The sequence below is a fragment of the Sciurus vulgaris genome, assembly GCF_902686455.1.
Source record: "Sciurus vulgaris genome assembly, chromosome: 5".
In the NCBI taxonomy this organism is placed as follows: domain Eukaryota; kingdom Metazoa; phylum Chordata; class Mammalia; order Rodentia; family Sciuridae; genus Sciurus; species Sciurus vulgaris.
In genome coordinates this window covers 124915577-124943011 of record NC_136465.1, presented here as the reverse complement: position 1 = coordinate 124943011, position 27435 = coordinate 124915577, and the positions used below count along the sequence as shown (strand labels likewise).

The following is a 27435-nucleotide window of genomic DNA, read 5'->3' as shown; positions in this document are numbered from 1 at the left end:
TAATAAAATAAAACACACCTTGGAAGAGGGCATTTACCACTTAATCTTTCATCCTCTATATAGCGATGCAGCACATCCTGAGACCTCTTTAAAAGGACTGAGAGTGCCATTCGTGAGATGTAGCCTTCTTGAGGTGTTGTGACTTTATTACTGAAGGAAAACTGAAGCAATGTTTCAAAACACATTTTAGAAAATTCTTCTCTCAAACGAATATCAATCTCTGCTTCTGCAAAGTTAACAATTTTTGATGGTTAATAAAATGTCAAATTAATACACCTTAATAATGACTCTAGCAAACCAAAAATGGAAAGAAATTCTCAGTCTGAGAAAAGATATCTATGACCAAACTGTAACTAATAATAATATATATATATATACATATATATATATATAAAAATAATAAACAACTTTCCCCCTTACAAGATTGAAAATAAGGCAAGGCTGTCTACACCTGTGTCACTTCTACTCAACATTTTTCTTATATAAATCCTTCTATAGCATTCAACAGCACTATAAAAATACTTCTAAGTAAAACAATTTTCTGTAGGCCAAACTTGAAATAATCATTCTCTCTCTCTTTTGGAAGATGACCTCTTTTCCGGTCTGGATTAGTTTTGTCTTCCAATCATGCTATTTAGTTACAAAATAAAAGTAGTCTTTGGCCATCACCCTGGGAACTGTTTCCATCCTTCCTCATTTTACATGCGACCTCCTAGATGTCATGTCATTTTTTTTTTTACTACTCCTTTGTTTTCAATGGATGTTTGTGGTTTTTTGTTTGTTTGTTTTTTTGGTGGCATTGGGGATTTGAGTGCAGGACCACTGAACTACACCCTCAGCCCTTTTTTATTTTTTATTTTGAGACAGGGTCTTGCTAAGTTGCTTAGGCCCTCACTAAGTTGCTGGGGCTGGCCTTGAACTTGCAATCCTCCTGCCTCAGTCTCCTGACTCACTGGGGTTACAGGTGAGTGCTACTGTGCCTGGCTCATGGAGCATAGTATTTTCCTAAGAAAGAATGAATGGACAATAAAATTTTTGAGACCTTATACTTCTGGAAAATCTTATCATTTTACCGTGGTACTCAAAGTGTGGTTCCTAGCAACATCAGCATCACAAGAGCATTTGTTAGAAATATGATTTCTACCCCAGTCATACTGAAGAAGTAAATCTGGGAGTCTAGCTTGTCCTCCATTATAATATATGCTAAAATTTGAGAATTAGTGTTCTGTACTCATACTTGGCCAACAGTGTGAGTGGGTATGAAACTTCATGTTAAAAACCCTTTTCATTTATACTCCTAAAACAACTGCTTCAAGGGCTAAGGGTTGAGCTCAGTAGTTGAGTGTTTACCCAGCATGCCACTACTGCCAAAACATAATAATAATTTAAAAAAATCTACTGCTTCATGTCTCTTAGCATCCAGTATTGCTACTAAGAATTCTAACGCTATTTTGGAAATTTTTCTTCCCGAGATCTTTCAGAATTTTTTCCTTATCCTACGTATTCTGATATTTCTGATGATATGACTTTTTAAGGGTCTCTTGTCTTTCATTGTTTTGGGTATTAAGTGACCATTTTTAATATTTCTTCAGTTTATTTCTTTAATAATTTCCTGTCCTAGATTTCTTTGTTCTTTCCTTCTGGAAGATCTATTTTCTGATGTTGGACTGCTAGGATTTGTTTCCTTTCTTTCTTGTTATGTGGTCCATTTTGTTTTGCTTTACTTAATGGATGATTTCCTTAATGTTTTCTGCTAATAGTCACTAAACTTGTTCCAGTTATCATATTTTTAGTGTTTGAGTTCTTATTATTACTTCTGCATAACTTTTCTTGTTTCATGAGTATAAAAATCTTATCCCTTCAATTATCCTAATTATTATTGTGGTTTTTTTCTATTAGCATTTATCTGCTTCTTCCCAGTTTCTACTTTTTTTCTTTTTGGGGGGTATACTAGAGCTTGAATTTGGGCGTGCTCAATCACTGTGGGGCTACATTCCCCAGTTCTTTTTATTTGTTGAGACAGGGTTCCTAAATTGCTGAGGCTGGCTCTGAACTTGTAATCCTCCTGTGTCAGACATTTGAGCCACTGGGATTACAGGCATGTGCTACTGTTCCCCACTCTTGCCAGTTTCTTTTACTTTCTTTTCATTTGTTTTGGTCTTTCTCTTTCCTGTCTGTGAATTGTGAATGTCAGGTCATACTTAAGAATGGAGAACCAATATAAGCACTGAGACTTCTTTGTTGATAGGTTGGCTTTGCTTAGCAAGGAATGATTTTGTATGTATATGTTTAAAGAAAACTCCAAGTGAAAGCTCAGAAAATATTTGTGTCTTGTGGCAAAAATCTCTGGAAGGATGTCCGTGTACCTTACTTATTTTGGTACATTTAGTACTATGAGCAGATATTAAAAGAAACTGCTAGAAAAAGAATACTTGGTAATTCAGTCCTCGATTAGCTTAGGATATTTATACCTAATTCTTAATGCAGTTTATTAAAAATCATACATATGTGTGTATGTGTGTGTGTGTGTGTGTGTGGTAATGGAAATTAAACTCAATAGCACTGTACCACTGGCTAAATCCCCATTCTTTCGTTTTTAATTTTCAGACAGGGTCAAACTAAGTTACCTAGGTTGGTCTTGAACTTGCAATCATCCTGCCTCAGACTCCTGAGTAGCTGAGATTATAAATTGTGTACCACCTCTCCTGGAGATAGATAGATATATATGTATATATAATTATATTCATAATATAATTTCAAATATTACAAATAAATTTGTTTATTTATTTATTTATTGGTACCAGGGATTGAACCCAAGGGTGCTCTACCACTGAGTTATATCTCCAGCCCTTTTCATTTTTTATTTTGAGATGGGTTCTCACTAGGTTGCTTAGGGCCTCTCTCTAAATTGCTGAGTTTGGCCTCAAACTTGTGATTCTCTTATGTCAGTCTCCTGAGTAGCTGAGATTTTACATTATGATAGTGGACTTGAAATTTTTTTCTTAAGTTTCTCATGTTTGTTAAACCTGCATGTTACCAGGTCAGTTTTTTTTTTGTTGTTGTTGTTATTTTTGGAGTTTTTTTGGTGCTGGGCATTGAACTCAGGGACTTATGCTTGTGAGGTAAGCACTCTACCGACTGAGCCATATCCCCAGCCCCACCAGGTTAATTTTTTTTTAATTGTCAGGGCTAGGAAAAAAACAAGTTTGTAAAGTAAGCAGTATGAGAGACATCTAGTGGTCGGATTGCATACATAAATGTTCTTTGAAGTACTCAGCACAACATATTCGTTTCAACTCCAATAAATTCTGAGGATTAAGAATATACATTGCACAAATTTACAATTTTTAAATAATCCTACTACAAAAATACATTGTGATGCCGTAATTACATTTAAGACTTAAGCAGAGATTTAGATTTTTTTAAATAGCAAAAAACAACTTATATATCACCTCCCAAATAAGGCACAATGATAGAACAGAAAGAAGCATTCAGTTCTTTTTTAGTATGAACTTAGCCTCCAGTCTTAAGATTGTGAGCAGTTTTTTCAACCATACTAAATCCATTTTCCCTTCTATAATATTGTGGTACCTATACTCAAATATTTTGAAGAATAAGATAACTTTTTAGGATAGTATTTTGTACACAGCAGTCATTCACTAAATGTTCCTTTAATAAATGTTAAGGTATCATTTTTTTCCCTCTCCTATGGACTAATCTGCAATTTATAGTCCTGAGAGGTTAGTATTAATATCTTCATATTAAAAATTACAAAAGTGAAAGTCAAGAGAAGTTAACCAACATAATAAGTGGCATCCATGACCTCACAAAACTGGTGACTTTGGTTAGTCTCTATGTCTTTATTAGATTCTGTAAGTGCTAGGTCATTTAATTAACCAGCTTACAAATACAACTATATCCACAGAATATTTATATTTTCCCTCATAAGGTTTAATGTTCTATATCACATTCCTAAAATGTAAGGAATTTACATTTACCATTCTCCAATTTATATTTACCACAGAGAATTAAACATTTTATATCAGTTTCTTCAATACTTCACTACTTTATAATACCTAAAAAAAAAAATCATTAAAATAACATACCTGTAAATGAAGAAGACTGAGAGTGTATTGAGCCCTTGTTAAGCATAGTCATTATCTGACCAACAAATTCCTTAGGAATAAAATTGGCATAAGGTAGTATCTCAGTGCTAATAAGCTGAACTACCTAAAACAAAAGGACAAATTCAAATGCATTTTTTTTTCCTTGAAAGAGACTGGTTAATTCATAATTTCTAGAGTAAAACTTAAATTTTATTTTGTAAGGAAATCAGTTAAAGAATGCTCCAAATATTAGTATATAAACATTTTAGTGTTACTATCCAGGAGGACTAGCCTGATTTCCTCATCTTATAACAAAATAGTCAATACTGTAATTATATACTATGCCATCATTCGGAATCATGTTGATCTTCAGCATAACTATAAGTACAGCTATAGAAAGAAAATGGCCCAGCATATGAAACTTACTCATGTTAGAATAAAATATCCCAAATATCAATTTAAATCACCTTTTTATAATAAGAAACTATGAGCTATAAGAGAATTTCAAGTTGTTTTCATTTTGATCAAATAATTTATTTCTAACATACATATTATTTTGTCCTCTAAAGAAAAAGTTTGGGGCTGGGGAGATAGTTCAGTTTGGTATAGTGCTTGCCTTGCAAGCACAGGCCCTGGGTTCAAATCCCAGCACTGCAAAAACCAAACCAAACAAAACCAAACAAAACAAAACAAAAAAAAGTTCACACAAGTATTAACACAGTAATGGCACAAAAGGCGATGTTTTATATGTACGTGATGATGCCTATGCTTTTTAAATGTACATTTTAAAATACTTTTATTTATTTAAAAGTTCCTCTCAAAGAAAAAAAGATACCAAAAGACCACCAACAAAACATCCATAGCTATAAATTTGCTTCTTCAAATTCCATTTATAATCCTTAAAATGTATTATTTTAAAAACACCACTTGCCTTAATAATTCTGCAAGCTGTATGTATAGCTGGTTAAAAATGAAAACCTCTAAGCAAGTCAGTGGTCTGAAATATAGACACCTGGCTTGACAAATTACAGAATAAACACTTAAATACATACATGTTCACTGATGGATTTATTTTAGAACATCAACCTGCTTTTTAAACTTATTAAATGAATAGACAACATGTATAAGAAATCTTAAGGCATTATTTTTAAAATGCTTTAAAAATTGACCTTTAATCTGAAAGAGTTTTAATGCTTTTAGTTTCCATTTTAACCTATTACTTTACCTTATTCTGTTAGCAATTTTATACTTTCAACATTTCTACTATTTGGTTTTCACAAATGATCACAGGAAAATGTTTTAAATAGCTTCCTCACCTCGACATCAATACTTTCATTTCTTTGAAACTCTTGAATAGAGAGATTATCTGGAGGTATGCTAAAAAACAAAAAAAAACACCCAATTTTTAAAAGTAAAATATTCCCTGGAAACACAAACAGAAAATAGATAAATAGTACTCAAATGATAAAAATCATATTTTCCCTCCCAGGTTGGGACATTGTTATTTATTTCAAAGAATACTATTTCTAGTTAACATTGTTAAATATAAAAAAAAAACTAGGCTAATTACAAATGTAAAACTCTAACTATAAAAACATTTGGTTCAATCCCAAATTAAAAACCTGTAAAACTAAACTTTTTTCAGTACTAAAAAAAGAAAGGCAAAGATATTATATTATCTGCAACTGTAATAAAAGTTATTGTAATGGTATGTGAATTCACTTAAGGCAGTGACCTAAGAGACCCTGAGTCAATTTGCTAAATTATTTACTGAGAGACAAATTAAATCATTAATGTGTAATAAATACAATGTATTAAAGTTCTATACAAAAAAGAGAACATTTGCAAAGAGGAGGGCTGATTCCAATTTTACAAAGCACATAACTGTTCCAACAATAACAGAGGAAATAAACAATTTTAAGAGAACCAATCCCCATGACTCTGGCTCACATGAATGAGTAATAAAATGGTCATAAACAAAAATAGTGAAATATTAACTATGTAAAAATGCTGAGAGGGGCTGGAGTTGTAGCTAGCTCAGTGGTATAGTGCTTGCCTAGCATGTGTGAGGCACTAGGTTCGATCCTCAGCACCTCATAAAAAATAAATAAAGGTATAAAAAATACAATAACATTATTAAAAAAAACTGCTGAGAACAGGATAGCAATAATAATGATAGCTAAAATTAGATAGTCAGACATTATAATAAGAGCTTTATTTGTATTAATCTTATGTTCCCACAGCAATCCTATGAAGTATTATAATTATCCTGTAATCAACAGAAAACTGAGGCTCAAATGGTCAATAATATGCCCAAGAACACACTGCAAACACAAGGTTAAAATTTGAACCTGGATTTATCTGATTAAGCCTACACTGTTCTCTTTTATGTTATAGATATAAAAATAATGATAGCACATTTAGGTTTAGAGGTATGGTATACAGTTATGTACCTAGGATATATGGGCAGTGGACTTCGGTTTGCATGATTCCAACATTTTTCATTCAAATGAAATACCTACTGAAAGTACCAACTACTTTGTATCAGGCCTTACACTCTTGGTGTTCAAGATCCAGTTGTGAACAAGAGAGACTCAGTTCAGATGTTATAGAAGTTACATTCTGGTGTCCAAGTCCCCAACTAACTCTACAATCTGGTAGTAGGAACTAGAGAAAACATTTCAAAGACATGAACCCGAACCCAAACCTAAACCAATGGCAGGAATTTTGTGAAGCAGCTTCACAAATCCTATCTGCATCTCTAGATAAAATCTGTTTACTTCTAAGTTACAACCAAGGAATATAAGTGTTTAATCATACTAAAGATTTGTGATGATAGTGGAGATAATTAATGACAGGCTACCAATAAAAAAAAAAAAAAAATACATAAGCCACACAGAGAAGTGAACACCTGTAATGCCAGCTACTCAGGAGGCTGAGGTAGGAGGATCCTAAGTTCCAGGCCATCCTCAGCAACTTAGTAAGACACTGTTGCAAAATGAAAAAGGGCTAGGGATATAGCTCAGTGACAGCCTAGCATGTGTAAAGACCTGGGTTCAATCCCCAGTACCTCAACAAAAAAGACACACACACACACACACACACACACACACACACACACACACACACACACACACACACCCCTTATCAGGAACATACACTAATAATATTAATGCTGTTTGCATCATATATCAGAGATATCAATTGGGGTGTTAAAATATGAGAGAGAAGAGAGGTACAAACAAAACTAAAAACTGAAAAGTCCACTCCTCCTAATCACAATATTGTAGAAAAATTTGGCTATATACAACTCTTAAATCCTCTGTTAGAAGAGTGTAGTAATTTTTAACAAATTATTTTCTTGGATCCTTATCTAAAATAAAATTTAAAAAAGAACCTTCAAATTCTCTCTGTATGGTAGATTAAAATTTTTCTAATTGAGATAGGAGTCACATGCCATCAAATTCAAACTTTTAAAGTATACAATTTAGTAATTTTCAGCATATTTATAAAGTTGTACAACTATCACCATTTAAAATCCAGAACACTTTCGTTATCCCTACGGGAAACTGTATACAGTAACAGTCATTCCTCATTTCCCCCATTCTCTGACCTCTGGGAACAAATAATTTACTTTCTATTTCTATGGATTTGCCTATTCTGGATATATCCCATAAATGAATAGAATAATATGAGACTTTTTGGGTCTGGTTTCTTCCCACCTGGCATACTTTGAAGGTTCATCCATATTAATAGCATGCATCAGTACTTCATTCCTTTTTATGGCTGAATAATATTCCATTGTATAAATATATCACAATTTATCCATTTATCAACTGACAGATATTTGGGTTGTTCTCACTTTTTGGCTATTATGAATAATGCTGCAATGAATACTAGTGTACAAATTTTTGTATGAATATGTGCTTTCAACTGTTTTGGATAGTCCTTAGTGATTTTTTTTTCTTAAGAGATAAGGTTTTGCTCCTATGTTGTACAGGCTGGCCCTGACTCCTGGGCTCAAGTGATCCCTCTGCCTCAACCACCCAAGTATCTGGAATTACAAGTGCATGCCATTGTCAACTTAGTACTTAGTGATTTTTAATGTACTATATACAGACCATAAATTGTATGATTTCCTGCTAGCCTACTATGTATCCTAGAACAAGTACCATGTTTCAATATTAAAAGTTTGGTTGAATGAATTTCTAATAGACCTCAAATTACAGTCCCTTTGTTTTTCAATTCTGTGTTATCCTTTTTCTTATTTAAATTATTTACTTATAATAACACCCCTTAATGAAGTCAAAAGTCTTTCTTTTCTTCAAGTTGATTTTGATTTTACTTGTATTTTTTTTGTTGTTGTTGTTGTTATTATATTGCCTTGCCAAAGCAGCTTAGAGACAAAAAAAAAAAAAAAAAAAATATGGAGGACTATCATGGAAAAAGATATTTCATGGAGTCTTAGTACGCATAAATCAGGTTAAAGAATTTAAGAACATATCAATATAGAAGATAATGATTTTCTAAAATTGTCTTTCTTTTGTAACACCAAGTGAGGCTCAGATTAAAAAATGAATCTTCTTAGTTTCATTAAGTTAAAAATCCTAATTCCTTAATTATGATGCATTCATATGGTCTTATATGTATGAGTCCTGTCTTACAACCAAAAACATCACAAAAAGCAAAAATATAGCACTGCCCATGGATAATGTACCTATTGCATAAATGCCTAACCCAGCCATGTTTTGTACAGTCTCGCAATCTTACTAATCAATTACTTTGTTATTGAAAAAACATGGTTTTAGAGCAACTTCAAATATCATGTGCCAATTTCTGAAAGACTGTTTTAATTTTTAAAATGAATGATTAGCTGACCTTTTAGTAAAAAGAAAGTCTTCAAAAGTGTTGGCTAGTTCTGGCCACATACTGTCAAATTTTCCAGAAGAAGCATGCTGTCGGGCAACAGGCAGCCCAATAGAAAGAACTTTGAGGAGTGAAGATACTGCTAGTTTCCATGTGCTTTCAGAAGGGCAGGAATACTTCAAACTGAGAGGAACCCTAAGAGCCTGAAAATAAAGATGGTTTAAGATAACATTAATTAAAACACACATATACAACTTAAACCAATTGACAACAAAATGCTAAAGCAGAGAGAAAAATAATAGCATAGGTATTTTCACTGAGAGAAGGATGTTATTTTTTAGAAAGACATTCTCAGATATAGTCTTAAAAAATACTTCCTAAAAAGATATATTTTTTATTTATTTTGGATGCTAGGGATTCTGTGTGTTAAGCACATACTCTGCCACTGTGTCCTACACCCCCAATCCAAGAGATATACTTTGAAATTCTATATCTTCTAAGCAATGATTCTAAATAAGTAAGTTTTTGAACGTCAGTTTTTCATCATTAAAAAAGGGGATGTTATTTGAAAAGGTAAGAGAAGGAAACTTATAATTTTGCACTTTTTCTCAACCTGACATTATGGATTTAGAAAATCATGCCATTTTTGTTGTAAGAGAAAAGTAATTTTGTTAATGTGGATCTACCATTCAAAAAGAGGTTAACCCCTACTTATATTTTTCCACTAAAAATATAGGGAGAGAGCAAACATAACTTAAAATGTCATTACTTTGAAGTTTTATCTCTAAAAAATTCTTTGAATTTTATATTCTACTCTAATATTTTAATGTACTTGTTTTCCAAATATTTTAATAAAATTGATAATCAATTAATATGATTTATCTTCGACCATTGAAGGTACAGGAGTAGAGCATCTGAGCTATGTATATATAGCACCCAAGTTGCTGAGACTTATTAAAAAAATGATCAACTTTTCAGAAAGATGGCGTTTGTTAAAATAATTTGGTGGTTCAGAATGGACTTCTTTGGTCATAGTTCTTTTGGCAATTAGAAGACTAGACTGACCAAACTATCATGTCAAACTATCCCAGAGGATCAATAACTAGTTTTGGTATTGTCTTAGATAATCTACATTAGAGTTAAAATTCAGCTTCTACATAAAAAATTCTGAGAGAAATTTTTATATTTCAGGAATATAAAACCCAGTGCCATCCTCTGCCACACAAATTAATATATGTACCATTACCTATTTACATGAAATGGCCTCCAAGAACAGATATTAGTCTACTCAGAATCTACTTATTGTTTTCCCCTTCCTCTACTTTCACAAAACCCATTTCTTTTCTGAGGAGCTGTCTCCACTTCCAGGATAGGAATTCAGGTAAAGAGATGCTTAGGTTAACAAAATAATCAAAACATGCTGTTTCCCTGTCCATGTGAACTGGTTCAAGAATGGGTACAGGCTGGGCATGGTGGCACACACCTGTAATAGCAGCAGCTTGGGAGGCTGAGCCAGGAGGATCACAAGCTCAAAGCCAGCCTCACCAACTTACCAAGGCCCTAAGAAACTGAGTAAAACACTGTCTCTACATAAAATATTAAGAAGGACTGGGATGTGGCTCAGTGGTTAAGCACCCCTAGGTTCAATCCCCGGTTCGGGGGAAAAAAAAAAAAAAGAATGGGTATGGACCAAAGCTGGTCCATCTTTTAAGATTAATTTTAATAATTTAAAATGTACATGTGCACACACACACAATCGTTCTACTGGATATGTGGAGAAACATAGTTAGGATATAGTCAATCCCTAGGAAAGCAAAACACAGAAAGAAATTTGGGTTTTAATGATAGTGAAACCACTGGATTAAACAGTCCTAAAGCCCTCCAATTAAGTGCACTGAAAATTCCCTTTATTGCTAATGCTAGTCAGAGCCTGACTGTATGTCATTTGCAACCAAAGAAATACTAAACACTACATGAATAATTTTCAATAAACATTTCATAACTCAAACTTAGATAAAAGAAAATTATGGTAGACTTTGGCAATTAATATTTTATTGAAATTAAGGGAACATTAACCACACTGATCTATTCAATTTGAACATCTTATTTCTTAAAATGTTTAAAGAAATAATAAAGGACTAAGTGTACAATAAGTGTACAACAGTGTATGCTCAGCAAATGCATGCTGAACTGGGAAATTTAGTTCCTGACATTACCAGGATTCAATTTCTAAGAAAAAAAGAGCCTTGTCCAACTAGCCACAATACAATGCAATAAGTGGTATCAACAAAGTATTTGGAAGTACAGAAAAGGGATCATTTAATTCCTTTAAAAATACAAACTATGTAACCCCAGTTACTTGGGAGGCTAAAGCAGGAGGTTTGAGGACAGCCCGAGCAACTTATAGAGTCTGTCACAAAATAAAATAATAAGAGCTGGCAATGTAGTTCATAAAATGTTTGCCAAACATGCACAAGACCCTGAGTTGCAGTACAGGGGAGTAATGCAAACAAAAACAAAAACACCAAATTGATACCATTCCTCAGTATTTGAGCTTTCAATGAATGAAAAATAAAGCCTGATATGTTGGTTTTTAAGAACTGCAGTTACCTTTTCAGACTTATTCCAGGCTCTGTGACCTCCCTAGATGGAATTTCTCAAATTTCTTGAAAATATACCATGATCTTAATTTACCTAAAATACCTCCTTGTCCCTTCTTGCAAACTCTCATTCCTCCAAGTGTCATTTCTATTAATTCTAGCCAAAATCCCCTCGGCAGTTCAATTATTTGTCTGTCACAGGAACTACTTTTTTTATTTGGCACTGACTACTTGGCAAGACGTGCATCATTAAATGCTCAATGAATCCTCTTTACTATAGTAAAGACATGTAAATAATATTGCTATTTTCCTTCTTTTACATATAAGAAACACTCTGAAACAAATTCATTTGTCCAAAATAAAAAGAAAGAAGTAAACAGCAGACACTATTCTAAGTAAGGTCTACCTCTACTCTATGGTCTTAGCCTAGTACTGAGCATACTCTATTATTTGTTACATAAGAACTTATCTACATTTTAATAATCTCCAGTATTTTGTTAGTACCTGGTAAATAGAAATGCTTAAAAATATGCTCGATAGATGAAGAAAGAGGAGAGTTTTGGTGAGATATATGGTGGGGAGTAGAAAGAAGTATCACAAAATTCAATGGAAAAAAGAAATTTAAAAAGGCAGGGCAGGATTCCCATTCTATAAAAAAGATAAAGAATTAGAAAAAAGACAGATTTGAAAATTTGGCTTTCTACAACTTGAGAAAGAAGTTTTTATAGTGTAATATGGACATAAGCCAACATGTCATAAGAGTAAGTGGTGGTTAGGTGAAGGTCACAAGCTGTCACATGGAATTTGGAAATAAAAGAACGCAAAAACAGGATGGTAATTTGAGTAGAAAGTGTGAAGAGCAGTGACTTGATCATGATCTCTGACTGCCTCATAGCTGCATATGCCCTGGGAACTTCTTATGCAAAGGTGCAGATCAAGATTGCCCAGTTGCAATGGTGACCCCTGGCCTAAGTAGCTTCATGCAAGGGCATGGAGTTATTATTAGTCTGGACCTTGAACTCAGGCACCAGTTCCTGGGGATAGAGAATTCTGAGCATAACCAGATAACCCTAATGTCTTATCAGTGCTGCGTCCTTTAGTCTTTCTGCTTTGCAGAAACTTTCCCACAAATAACCTTTTGATGATAAAACCTATATAATAAACATGCTGACCTAGCTCTGGGTCATTGTTTCTCCATCAAGGACAGCGTCCCACCTGGTTTCAGCTTTCTCTATGTGTTCATTTGTCTTTTCTCAATCTTCCATTACCCCCTGCCAGTTTCTGAATTAACGGCTGGCAGCCGGCCTGCTGTGCTGGTCACAGAAAGGAAGCAGAGTTAAGAGAAAGGACTTTTTTTTTTTTTTGGTACCAGGAATTCAACCCAGGGGTGCTTAACCACTAAGCCACATCCAGGTCCTCTTTATGTTTCGCCAAATGGCTGAGGCTGGCTTTGAACTTGAGATCCTCCTGTCTTAGCCTCCCGAGCCACTAGGATTACAGGTGTGCACATCGCTGCATCCAGCAAGAGAAAGTTCTTCTAGTATAAAAGACTTAATGATCTTTGCAGGATGTATAAGATGCAGAAAGGAACAGGAAAGAATCACCAATAAAGAAAGCTAGGAAGAAGCCAAAGCAAAGAGAAGGAACAGAGAAAAGCCTTTTTTCCTGATGGAAGACAATTCATATTGGCCTGTATTTATTTTCTAAACAGAAGGTATATTCACATGCTAGGGAAGAAGTCTGTTCAGGTTTGTTCTTCAAAACAAAGGGGAGGGCTGAGGGTGTGGCTCCATGGTAGACTGCTTGCCTAGCATGTTCAAGGCCCTGGGTTCAAGTCCCAGTACCTCAAAAAACAAAAAACAAAATAGAGGGGGAAACAAGGAACACAAGAATGACACACAGTCAACAAGAGATAAATTTTAAAAATCATCCATTCGCTGTTTTTTTGTTTTTGTTTTTTCTTTTGGGTGCTGGGGATCAAACCCAGGGCCTTGTGCTTACAAGGCAAGCACTCTACCGACTGAGCTATCTCCCCAGCCCTCGCTACCCTTGTCAATTTCTCCCTGAATGCTAGTCACCCTTCAAGGTTGAGGAATACTGCCTTAAGAGACAGGATTATCATTGTCTTATGTGGCAAAACTTAAAAACTATAACAAATCTGTACACTTTTTTTTTTTTTTTTTTTTTTTTTCAGTTCTGGGGATTAAACCCAGGGCTTCATGTGTGCTACGCAAGCACTTTACCACCAAGTTATAACCATCAATCTGCACATGTGTTTTTAAATGTGTTTCATTAAAAGATCTTAGAGTTTAGAAAAATGGCTTGATAAATACAATTCATGAATGTTGAAGAAATTTTACTATATAAACAATAAGATAAATATTTTTCATTTATCCCAGTATAATATTACCTAAAGAGTAATTTCAATGATATAGTCATAAAAGTATAAAAATGAAAAAAAAAAAAAAAAACAGATACCTTAATAATATTCTGGAGAACTTTCTCATTCACCACTGCTTTATGACAGGCTGTTTTTTGGTATAAATCCACAACTACTTCTAAAGACCTTTCAGCAAATGGTACATAATTCAAGGCTACCCATTCAGCCTAGAAAGTAATATTTTCACAGAGAGTTAAAAAAAATTGAGATTAAAGGAACTTATATTGTTTTCAAAGAGAAAGTTTCTTTGTCTTAAAGTTCAGGCCTTGGTTTAGGTCAGATCATATTACATGCAAAGTTCTCGAAGAGATATGTGCTAAATGAAAAAATAACTTTCAGCCAGGCAAAAATTAAAACTATTGGAAAAAGCATAGAGAGCATTTCTATGAAGAATTGAATACGTACTTAATTTGTTGCCAATAAGTTAGGACAATTTTAGGAATTTTAACTCACCGGTGCAAATAGTTGGATCTATTGTGATTCCATTGTGTTGCAAGACAAATAGAATGAGAAAAGTTAATACATATTAAAACTACTTTTCGGACTACATAAACTATAATTTTTTATGTTGGGTGAGCAAAATCAGCATGTGCATGCATTCAGAAATTGACTTTTCCCCTAAGCCCAAATGAAGTCAAAATCTGATAATTACTGCTATAAAAATGTTTTATATAAAATCCAACTAAATTTCACACCAGTAATAGACAACTTCTTATCCAATACACACATATTTCTTCATTTTGTATTGTAGGTGTCTATTTTAGATAAGATTAGGCTTAGGGATTTAGGCTGCTTTGCAGTGAGATAGGGCAGCCAAGAAAAAGGTTCAAAGGAATATATACTTTTTCAAGAAACATGTACTATAGAGTAACATGAAAGGTAAAACTTTCTGAAGAACCACTTGGGAAAGGAACACAGAAATGGTTTCTCAAATATATTTCTGTTCAGCTTTAATTGTTAACAGACACATGTAAGTTTATTTGTGAATGAAAAAAATTTTTTTCCAAGATAATCAAAGTCCATTTTAAGTGGAATTGACTGTTTTTATAAGTCATGAAATCTTACAGAATAAGTAAAATTTACAGTAAATTACCTGGTTATATTTTGCATTTGCAATGTGTTTTGTTTCCAGCTGTCCATACTGTGGAGGTTTACAGGAAAATTCTACAAATGCCAGTAACTGGTCAAATATAGCTGGATACATTATCTGCATGTTTTCTGGTCCTACACAGATGGCCTATAAAAGCAAAACGTGAACATTAGAATGCAGAAGTTCTTTACTAATATACATTTGTTTAACCAAAGAATCTTAAAGACTATACTATTTTATGTTAGTATCATACTATCTTTTATATACTTTGAAGGATATTTAAACTATTTAAAACTATTATTGAATAAAATATAGCCTAAAAGTATTAATCAGCTTTAAAAAAATGCTTGTTAATAAAGTAGTTTCTCTAAATATGTTACTTCAAATAAATTGAAAGGATACAATGCATATTCTGATACTGAAGATTATGATTTCAAATATGCTAAAATTACTTAAATATTTATTGGCAATATTTGTTGAGTATTTAAAATACCCTTGTGCTTTACAAAATATTAAAAAAATCACTTTACACTTAAAAGGGTATTTCGAGTGTATCTTCAAACTACTAAGCTAAAATTTAAAGTTTTTTTTTTTAGTTTTATTGTTTTTATTTTACTGGTGATATAACTCAGGACCTTGCACATGCTAGAAAAGCATTTAAAATGTTTTAAAAAATTCTAAAAAGATATTTTTATGCAATCTATGGCTTTTTAAACTTATCAGATTATTCTATTTTTCCCTCAGAGATAGTTACTTATCATGGAGTTTTAGATGAAACTGCACTGAGATAAAAAGTAGATAAGCAAGTGCTGTTCATACATAAGTTAGATCATCTTACAATTACGATGTAATAAAATGCAATAAAGACATCTAATAACGACTCTCAACATTTGGTTATTTTTCTCAGAAATAGTGAATAGAGAATCTGAATAAAATTTATATGGCCAAAAGAAAATTATCTTTTCTGACTGCTTCTAATAGTTCTACTTTCTTTTTTATTAACCACTTGCTGGGTCTCAACTCTAGGAAGTAATCAAGTGGTAATTACAATGGATACTGTTATTACCTAAGTGAGTTCATGTGGATGCTCCAGAAAGCAAAGTATCACAATTTCTTTAGAAGTATCTTACATGATAGTGTTATTGACTATACAATTTGATTTCCAATGGTCTTTTTTTTTTTTTTTTAAACATAACTAATAGCGGTATTGCTAACTTACTAAGCAATTCTGGGACTATGAAATGCATAATATGAAAGCCTCCTCCCCTTTTGGGGAACAAATTTCATCCAAAACAAAATGTATTGGCTTTTCTTCAGTATTCTGAAGTTTATCAAAAAAATGTATAGGATGAACCTAAAAACAAATTTTATTTTAAAAGATGAAAATGATAACCTGTACAATAGCTCTTATTAGTCCTTGAAAATCATATACATAAAAACAAGAAAAAAAACTGGACATTGTTTAACATTTTGCTTAGTAACTCATGTACCAACATATCATCCAGTAGCAGCCTTATACTACAGCCTTTGTCAGAGAACATCATGATAAAAATAATAAGAGCTAACATTTACTCAGTGTTTACCTTCTGCCAGGTACTAAATGCCTCACATATTCTACTTAAAAGGCAAAAGGTTGTAGATTTATTATTTTTATCTTACTGATGAGGAAGCCAAAGTACAGAGAGATTAAGAAACTTGCCCCATACTCTGTAGAAGATAGGGCTTCGTTACACAACTCCAAGAACACATTCACACACAATGTGATGGTGTCTCTGAAGTACAAGTCCAGCAGCCAGGGTTATGCAGGAAGATGCTGTACCCAATTACCTGACTTTAAGAAGCTTAGCAATATATAAGACAGATGCAGTCTCCTGACATCAGAACTTACAGTACATTAGATACACAAAGCAGATAATCAAATTCTCAGTTTCCCCACATATGCTAAAATAATTAGGGAAAAAAATCAATTAGCACATATAATCAAGTCAGGCTGGTCAGTAACTAGTCCTTTGAGAAATAAGAGTAAGATCATGAAGCAGTAAACAATATAAGCATATTGAGGAAGAACAATGCTGAAGCTCCTCATTAGAAAGAATATAAAAAACCAGAAATGAGTTTTCCCTTTAGGGCAGAAAATTGTTTTTAATCAAGAAAATGTTTTGCTGGATAGTTTATTAAGATAAAGTCCAAAAGCAAGTAAATTTTGCTTGTGCAAAAATTTCTAACACCTGTGGAGGAAAGTATAAAAACACTCTTACTGAAATAAAATGTTAATTTTTGTTAGAAGATACTAAAGCAAATCTCACATTCAAGGTTTGTGAAACATCAGGCAATCATGCAAAGAATAAAACAATGGCTAGAGTATAAATTAATAATCATGTAAAAATGATATCAATTGATATAAATGAACAACAAAGCTTCCTGAATTTCAGAATTAAGATATATTTGTTTTCACACTATCAAAAGCTCAGAATAAATTCCTAATAGCTGGATGAATAATTCTACTTGTTTTCATATTGCTAAAAGAGAGCTTAAAAAATTGAATTATATTTTTTTTCCTTGAAAGATAGTTAAAAGGGTGTTGTTTTTATCCTCAACATGTATTTTAAAACCTGAATTTAACATGTGAATGAGAGTTCTAGATTGTAAGTATTCCTGAAAGGCCTATAATTTTCTTTTGTTTTTTCTAACAGAAAAACTTTTTTATTTGCTCTAGGGGAGTCTACAAGCAATTTTTTTATATGTCCAATGGGGAAGCAATTATTGATAGACTACATTTTTTTTTTTTCCTAATGAAAACAAAATTTTATTTTCATTTTGTGGAAAACTAACTTTTTTGTCACAAATTTTTAAAATGCCAGATTCTCTTAAATTTTAAGTTTCTCCACATTTGTTACCCTGTACAATCAATTAAGGGTTAATAGAGAAAAAGTTACTACTCAGCCACACTGCTTTCAGAGGCAATCATGTGATATCACCATTGTTACTATGAAAGTTTTCATCACTCTAGTTGGATATAAAACAATCAGTTAACTGGGTATGGTGGCACATGCCTATAATTCCAGTGGCTTAAAAGGCTGAGACAGGAAGACTGCAAGTTCAAGGCCAGCCTCAGCAATTTAGCAAGGCCTTTAAATAAAATATAAAAAAAAGAGCTGGAGATGAGGCTCAGTGGTTAAGCATCCCTGGATTCCATCCCTGGTGCCAAATAAAAAGGGGGGGCTGGGAATGTAGATCAGTGCCAAATTGCCCCGAGTTAAATCCCCAGTACCCATACTACCACCTAAAACAAACAAATAAACAAAAATTGGTTAATTAGAAAACATGATTTGCATTAAATAAATAACAACTGATAATACAAGGTGTGAGCAGAATCTAGTTAGGTGTTTTCTTTGTTTTTTGTTTTGTAGTGTGGACTAAACCCAGAGGTGCTCTGCCATCAAGCTAAATCTCCAGTCTTTTTTATTTTGAGACAGGTTCTCACTAAGTTGCCCAGGCTAGACTCAAACTTGCGATTCTTCTGCCTCAGTCTCCCAAGATGCTGGGATTATACGCATGCCTGCCTAAAATCTAGTTGTACTTTACTATTGTTAGAGTGTCTTGGAGTGGCAGGCTTTTCGGTTGACTTTGTGTGTGTTTGAGTTATATTTCCAAACCTCAGTTGACCCTTGTTTTGTTTAACATTATAATGGTTCTGAATTGTGCTATTAATTTCCTCGATAGTCTAAAAACACTTTTTTTAAAAAAAAATCTGGTTTTGCTTCCTAATTTGGATTTGCCCAGTGATTTTTAGGTCTGCTTGTTTTAATGATTGGCTGTTTTTGCAGTAACAAAACATACAACTAAAAATACAACTCTTTTTAAAATTTCTGAGAAAAATACTTTTACAAACTTACCTTTTATTAATGTGGGTTTAGAACAAATTAGGAACTAAATTTAAGTACAGATGAAAACAATACCAAAATATAATCCCAACACTTATGAATTTTCGAATCACAATATCATATTCTTTTGTGAACAGCTGCATTCACAAATCAAAAATGCTAGTGAACTAGAATAAGAGGATGCAGGGAGCTTCTTTAAGACTCAAAACAGACCTTAATTACCTTCTTGAAAATATCAGAAAGCTGCAAGTCTTTTAAATAACTAGATCTTGACAATCTTGAATCTATCCTAAAGTATACACACAAAATCTAGAATTTATCCTCCAAAATATATAGCAAAGTAAAAAAAAAAAAAAATCCAAAAAACCATATTAATTATTGCTTAGCCAATAAAATCATATTACCTTTTGAAGAACATCTAAAGCTGTAAGTACAGCTTCCTGTAAACTTGTCAGAACTGCTTCAGTATAAGACGGAAGAATAAAAGGGGATGCATCTGAACTTATTGGGACTGAAACAGCACTGTGTAATATGACTCCCAACTTTTCCAAGTCATCCATGTTAAAACCAGTTTTTATGTGTTGGTAAAGTGCTGGAAATATCTGAATTAAAGCTGTAAGAAAAGGCTGACTGGGAATAAAAGTTAGTTTATCAAAAGTAATAGGAGGCTTAGTGCTTTCAGATCCAATTCTATACCAAGTATTCCATGCAGCCCACCAGAGATTCAGGTCTTCAAGCTCATCAGTAACAATGGGTGGTTCAGAGTTACTGTATCTTCCAAGTCTTTCTCCAATGGAATCTGTTCTTAGGAATGGCCGGCTCAAGCCAGGGCCTGATATGGGCCCGATAAGGACGGGCACAGGTACATTAACTACAGGTGATGTCTCAGGCTTATCTGAGTCTCTGACAGGGGACACGATCTGTAAAATTTCCTGGAAGCTTTTCAGAGCAGCCAGAGATACTTCATTGTTTTTGCTGAGTGCTGCTGATTGTATATGGTCAAGAAGAACATCCCAAGCTCTTGAAAAATCTCCTATATTAATAAGAGAAAGAAATTCAATTAGCATAAAAGTAACCAAAATTTCTCTTAATATTATTCACTTTAAAACAATATTTGCTTTATTTTTTTGCCAAAATTCTCCCAAACTAAAAAAATATATAATTAGGTGAATTAAAATCATCAGAACCCACAAATTCAGTAATAAATTTTTTTCAGATATAGGAACAAAAAACACCAAGAAGAGGATAGTAGGTGTGTCAAATAATTTCTTGGTCTTAAAAACAAAATTCATAAGTGTATATGTATACATGCTTATACTACTTCCTAGTACTTCTGCCTAGAAAATAGAATAAAAGCTTATGAAGTCGAAACAAGAGCTTTTCAGTAATATCTTAATTTTGTCCATCAACCTTACCTTTATTAATGATTAAGTAAAATGTTCTTATTCTTTTAAATTGTTTTTAGTTGGAGATGGACCCAACACCTTTATTTATTTATTTTTATGTGGTGCTGAGGATGGAACACAATGCCTTGCTAGGCAAGTGCTCTACCACTAAGCTACAACTGCAGCCCCAAGACATTCTTATTCTTAATCACTAGAAATCACTGAAAAAGTTGCAAGTTTAAACCATATGACATATTTTTAAATAGGTCTAGTTATTTAAAATAAATTGTCCTATTCCATAAAATCTTAACCTCTTAGGTTTTCATATTAAAATAGTTTTATAGTTGCATAATTTTCTTAATTTTTTAAACAAACCTTGTGAGTTTACCAGAGAAAATGCACCATAAACAATCAACTCTCCTTCTGTAATGAATTTCTTCCTCTCATATGAAACTGAGATTACTAATCCACTATCAGGAGAGCCTGGGTTGAATGGTAGTTGTTAAGTTTCCACTAATCAGTTCAATTTTTTGCTTGACTCCTGTGACAAACTAATCACATTCACAATGAAGCACTCTATGGCCTGGTATAGTCTGTTCCCATGAGTCACAAAAGAAATAAAAAATTTCCTATAGCAATCAAGTCCAAAGATTTTGTTAATAAAATAATCATCCAGACTTTTTTCAAGATGGCAGAATAGAGGAAATCACTTTCCTGGTTGCTCTGTGAAGTGAAACCAAGAAAGCAGAGAGGCAGCTTCTCAGCAAGGTGAGTAAACAAAAAAAAAGGGGGGGGGGTACTTTAATGGAATTTAATACTGGACATTCAAAGCAGAATGGGGACTCAGGAGGTTGGATATAATAAAATAAGGAGGAAATCCCCAGCAGTCCAGCCACTGCCTCAGTTGGGCTGAAAGCACTATCCAGAGTAGTCCCTCTTTGAGAAAAGTGGAGGAATAAGGGAATTAAAGGAACCCACATCTTTAGGAGGCCAGTCATGTCTGGGTACAGACTGTTTAGAGATCAAGAACACTGCCCAACTAAACAGAAAGGTGTGCTGCACAATATCCTTGTGTGGGAAAGAAGCTGCCATCTCTTCCAGCAGCATAAGGAGGACAAAAGGAGGAACCATTTTGCAGCCAAGGCATGGGAGCCAACAGCTAAAGGAATCAATTCCTGAGTTTGGACCAAAATATAGGCCCAGTAAACACACACTATGACACAGAGTGTGCTTAAGTGACAAGGAGAAAATCAAACATGGAGCAAGTTTTACACAGGGGACAACCAGTCATGGAAACCTACCTGGCTCTACCCCTCCGGCTCCAATCCTGCTGCTTACAGGATGGGGTGGGAGAGACGGACCTGCCTGGGAATTTGAAAGGTCCAGGGCAGGAGAGATTGAGTTTGGAGACTGAACCCAAGACCAGGAAACGTGGGGTCTTAGGTGAGGTAGGCAAACTAAGAATTGGCTCCTCCACCACATGAGTGGAACCCAGGGGAGACCTATGGGGTATGGTTTTCCAGGGTGAACCAGCAATTACTGGGCCCTGGAGGTGTGACCAACTGGCATTCATTGAAGAGCCTGGACCCAGCTAAGCCTAAACCCTGCCTCCAGAAGTTCCACCTACAGGATTACCTCTCTCACTCCAGCAATCCAGAGGATGCAGCATCACACTCCAGAAGACCCCACCGAAAACTGCTGAGAAGAAAGCTGAGAATCTTCTGAACTCCAACAGAAAGAGTTCTTTAACATTTCAGAGAGATCTTTTCTCTCTCTCTCTTTTTCCCCTTTTTCTTTCTTTTAATTAATTAATTAAAATTGTGACCTTAATGGTACATGGACATTTATACATACTCATATTTGTTTCTTTTCTCATTTCCAGCATTTTTTAAGCCAGTTATTTTTCATAGATCAGTTAGTTCTAAGGACTAAGATGCTTGATTAGTACATTTTAGTTTTGTTTTGAATTATTTTATTTTTATTTAAAAAATTTTTTTCTTTATATGTATATATTCTCTTAGCTATGTTTCCCTTGATTCTCTTTTATCCCACTGATAGCCAATCTCTATTGTTATCTTTCACTCTTCCTTTAATCTGTTACTTCTCTCTTCTCTCCTCCTCCCTCATAATCATTACATCCTATATCACTTCTGTTCTCTCCCTGTTCACCATTTGAATTGTAAACCCTTTTGCAAACTTGCTGTTTTAATGTAGTTAATAACTGGTCATATCATTTCTGTTTATTGTGATAATTAACATTACAGACATCACAGTAAAAACTGTTTGGTTTAATACTGTGTATTGTCTGCTTTGGTTGTTATTATTTATCTCTCCTGTAAATAGCGAGGTACTGGAGACCATCAGGGACACTGATGGTAGAAACATTACTGCCTCACACCCATACAGACAGATGGGTGAACATACAAATAACATGAAAAAGAAAGGGAACAAACTGCCCCAAACAAAAAAAGATACTCCAATAACAGAATCCATCGACACCAAGTGGAAGAAATATAAGAGTTTAGGATGTACATAGTTAAACTATTTGCAAAATAAAGGACAGTATAAGGAGTGAAATCAGAGAAAATACAGAAAGTGAAAGATCATTACAATAAAGAGATAGAGATTCTGAAAAAAAAAAAAGCAGAAATCCTTAAAATAAAAGAATCAATAAATCAAATTAAAAATTCAATTGAAAGTATTACCAAAGTCTAGATCACTTGGAAGACAGAGTTTTAGGCAATGAAGACAAATTATATTCTTGAATACAAAGCTGACCATGAAGAAAATATATTAAGAGACCATGAACATAACTTCCAAGAAGGGATAGCCAAAGGACCAGATTTAAGATTTACTGGGATAGATGAAGGTTCAGAGAAACAAACAAAAGGAATGCCCAAGGTTTTCAATGAAATAATATCAAAAATTTCCCAAACCTAAAGAATGAAATAAAAAAACCAAATATAGGACACTTAAAGGACCCCAAATATACAAAATTACAACAGACTCACACCAAGACACATCATTATGAAAATGCCTAACATATACAATAAGGATAGAATTTAAAGGCTGTAAGAGAAAAACAACAGTTAACATTTAGAGGGAAACCAATCTGGGTTTCAGCTGATCTCTCAACCCAGACCCACATAGCTAGGAGGTCTTGAAATAATATATACCAAGCTTTGAAAGAAGGTAGATGCCAGCCAAGAAAGCTATACTCAGCAAAACCAAGCCTCAGAATTGATGATGAAATAAAAATCTTCCATGATAAACAAAAGTTAAAAGAATTCACAACAAGAAAGCCTGCATGTACTATAGAACATTCTCACCAAGATATTCCATGAGGCTGAAATGAAAAAAAAAAAAAAAAGTGAAAGCCAGAAAACTACACTAAAAGAATAGTGTATCAATGGAGAAACTAATTCAAATTAAAAACTAGAAATGAAAATGATAGGGAATAAAAATCATGTCTCGATAATAACATTGAATGTAAATGGCCCAAACCCATCAATCGAAAGACAAAGACTGGCAATTTGGATTTAAAAAAAAAAAAAAGACCCCACAAAATGCTGTAACCAAGAGACTTACCTCATAAGCAAAGACATCCATAGACTGAAGGTGAAAGGAAGGGAAAAAACATATTCACATGGATCACATAAACAAGCAGGGGTTTCTATCCTCATGTCAGATAAAGTGGACTTCAAGTCAATGTTAATCAGAAGGGACAAAGACGGAGATTTCATCTGCTTAAGGGAATCATACATCAATAAGACATAACAATTATAAATTCTTATGCCCCAAACAATGGAGCATCTATGCACATCAAATAAAACCTTCTCAATTTCAAGAAGCAAATAGACCACAGCCCAATAATACTGAGTGACTTTAACACACCTCTCTCACTACCGCATAGATCCTCCAAACAAAAACTAATAAACTATAGAACTAAAAAATACAAGCAATAATTTAGACAAAATAGACATATAGAGAATATTTCATCCATCAAGGACTGAATACACTTACTTCTCAGCAGCAAATGGCTCCTTCTCAAAAACAGACCATATCTTAGGTCTCGTAGCAACTCATAGCAAATACAAAAAAATAAAGATAATACCTAGTATTTTATCAGATCATAATGGACTGAAATGAGAAATCAACAATAAAATAAAAAGTAGAAGCTACTCTAATACCTGGAGACTAAATAATATGCTACTAAATGACAAATGGATAGCAGAAAAAATCAGGGATGAAATAAAAAAATATTCAGAGGTAAATGAGAATAGCAATACAACATATCAAAATCTCTGGAACACTATGAAGGCAATGGTAAGAGGAAAGTTCACCACACTGAGTTCATTCAATAAATAAATAACCTAACATTACATCTCAAAGCCTTATGAAAAGAACAAATCAACAACAAAAGCAGTAGAAGACAGGAAATAATTAAGATCAGAGCTGAAATCAATGAAACTGAAACAAAAACTGAGGAAAAAAAAAATTGGTTCTTTGAAAAAAAAATCAATAAAATTGATAAACCCTTAGACAAGCTAACGGAGAGAAAACTCAGACTACTAAAATTTGTAATGAAAAGGAAATAACACAACAGACACTACTGAAATACAGATGATAATCAGAACATATTCTGAAAATTTATACTCTAATAAAATAGAAAATCTTGAAGACATTGCAACAAATTTCTAGAGATATACAACCTACCCAAATTGAATCAGGAGGACATAGAACATTTAAACGATCAATTTCAAGCATGAAATTGAAGATGCCATCAAAAGCCTATCAAGAAAGAAAAGCCAAGGACAATATGGATTCCCAGTCAAGTTGCACCAGACCTTCAAAGAAGAAAAAACACTAAGTCTCCTCAAATTATTCCATGAAATAGAAAAGGGGGGACCCTTCCAAACTCAATCCATGAAGCTAGTATAACCCGATACCAAAAACCAGACAAAGACATGTCAAGGAAAGAAAAATTTAGATCAATATTCCTGATGAACATACATGCAAAACTTCTCAATAAAATTCTGCCAAATCACATACAAAAACATATTAAAAAGATAGTGCACCACAATCAAGTGGGGGTTCATCCCAGGGATGCAACGTTGGTTCAACATATGGAAATCAAACATAATTCATCACATCAATAGACTTAAAAACAAGAATCACATAATTATCTCAATAGAAGCAGAACAAGCATTTGACAAAATTACAGCATCCATTAATGTTCCAACACTAGAAAAACTAGGGATAGCAGTAACATACCTCAACACTGTAAAAGTTATCTATGCTAAACCCAAGGCCAATGTCATTCTAAATGGAGAAAACGTGGAAGCATTCCTTCTAAAAACTGGAACAAGACAGGGATGCCCTTTTTCACCACTTCTATTCAACACAGTCCTGGAAACTCAAGTCAAGCAAAAGACAGAAGAAAGAAATTAAAGGGATACATACAGGAAAAGAAGAACTCAAACTATCCCTATTTGCTGAGGACATGAGACTATATGTAGAAGACCCCAAAAAATACCTCCACCAGAAAACTTCTAGAACTCATAAATTCAGCAAAGTAACAGGATATAAATTTAATACCCATAAATCAGTTGTGATCCTATAAATCAGTGATGAATCAACTGAAAGAGAAATTAGGAAAACTGCCCCATTCACAATAGTCTCAAAAATATATATAAAATACTTGGGAATCAATCTAACAAAAGAGGTAAAAGACCTCTACAATGAAAACTACAGAACACTAAAGAATGAAATTGATGAATACCTTAGAAGATGGAAAAATCTCTCATGTTATTGGTTAGGAAGAATTGATATTGTCAAAATGGCCATACTACCAAAAGCACATTACAGATTTAATACAATTCCAATTAAGGTTCTGATGACGTTCTTCATAGAAATGAAAAAGTCGTCATGAAATTCATTAGAAAAAATTAGAGACCCAGAATAACCAAAGCAATCCTCAGCAAGTTTAGCAGGATGCATCACAATACCCGACCTTAAATTATACTACGGAGCTATCGCAACAAAAACAGCATGGTATTGGCACCAACACAGACATGAAGATCAATGATACAGCATTGAAGACACAGAGACAAACCCATTTAAATACAGATATCTCATACTAGACAAAAGTGCCAAAAACATACACTGGTGCAGATAGCCTTTTCAACAAATGGTGCTGGGAAAACTGGAAAACCTTACATAATAAAATGAAATTAGATCCCTGCCTTTCACCCTGAACAAAACTCAACTCTAAGTGGATCAAGGACCTAGGCATTAAACCAGAGACCCTTCCCCTACTAGAAGACAAATAGGCCCAAAACACCACCATGTTGGCTTGGGAACCAAATTCCTCAATAAGACTACAAAAGCACTAGAAGAAAAAGCAAGAATCAATAAATGGGATGGTATCTAACTAAAAAACTTCTTCACAGAAAAGGAAACAATAAGAATATAAAGAGAGAGCCTATAGAATGGAAGAAAATCTTTGCCACCTACACCTCAGATAAAGCATTAATCTCAAAAAACTCAAAAAACACCAAAAAAAAACCAAATAACCAGATCAATAAATAGACTAACGAACTGAACACTTTACAGAAGAAGACCTATGAATAGCCAACAAATATATGAAAAAAATATTCAATGTCACTAGCAATTAGAGGAATGCAAATAAAAACTACACTGAGATTTCACCTCACTCCAATCACAACAGCAATTATCAAGAATATAAGTAACAATAAATGTTGGCGAGGATGTGGGGAAAAAGGCACACATACATTGCTGGTGCACCTGCAAATTGGTACAACTAATCTGCAAAGCAGTATGGAGATTCATCAGAAAACCTGGAATGGAACCGCTATTAGACCCAGTTATCCCACTCCTTGGCATATACCCAAAGGACTTAAAATCAGCACACTGTAGTGACATGGGCACATTAATATTCATAGCAGCTCAATTCACAATAGCTAAGCTATGGAACCAACCAAGGTGCCCTTCAGTAGGTAAATGGATAAAGAAAATGTGGTACATATACACAATGGAATATT

At 33.7% G+C, this 27435-nt stretch overlaps 1 protein-coding gene across 4 annotated transcripts in view; it reads right to left on the bottom strand.

The window, feature by feature from the left end:
* Positions 1 to 27435, bottom strand: part of MON2 (MON2 homolog, regulator of endosome-to-Golgi trafficking) — a 109513-nt gene that overhangs the window by 8391 nt on the left and 73687 nt on the right. For 3 of the 4 annotated variants that reach the window (XM_079139657.1, XM_079139660.1, XM_079139659.1), the window contains 8 exons: positions 19391 to 20019; positions 15106 to 15249; positions 14466 to 14483; positions 14051 to 14179; positions 8985 to 9175; positions 5423 to 5483; positions 4107 to 4230; positions 19 to 226 (listed from right to left, as the gene is read on the bottom strand). In XM_079139657.1, coding sequence (XP_078995783.1) covers positions 19 to 226; positions 4107 to 4230; positions 5423 to 5483; positions 8985 to 9175; positions 14051 to 14179; positions 14466 to 14483; positions 15106 to 15249; positions 19391 to 20019 — 1504 coding nt within the window. The remainder of the gene's footprint in view (positions 1 to 18; positions 227 to 4106; positions 4231 to 5422; positions 5484 to 8984; positions 9176 to 14050; positions 14180 to 14465; positions 14484 to 15105; positions 15250 to 19390; positions 20020 to 27435) is intronic. The other variant, XM_079139658.1, reaches the window with a different exon arrangement.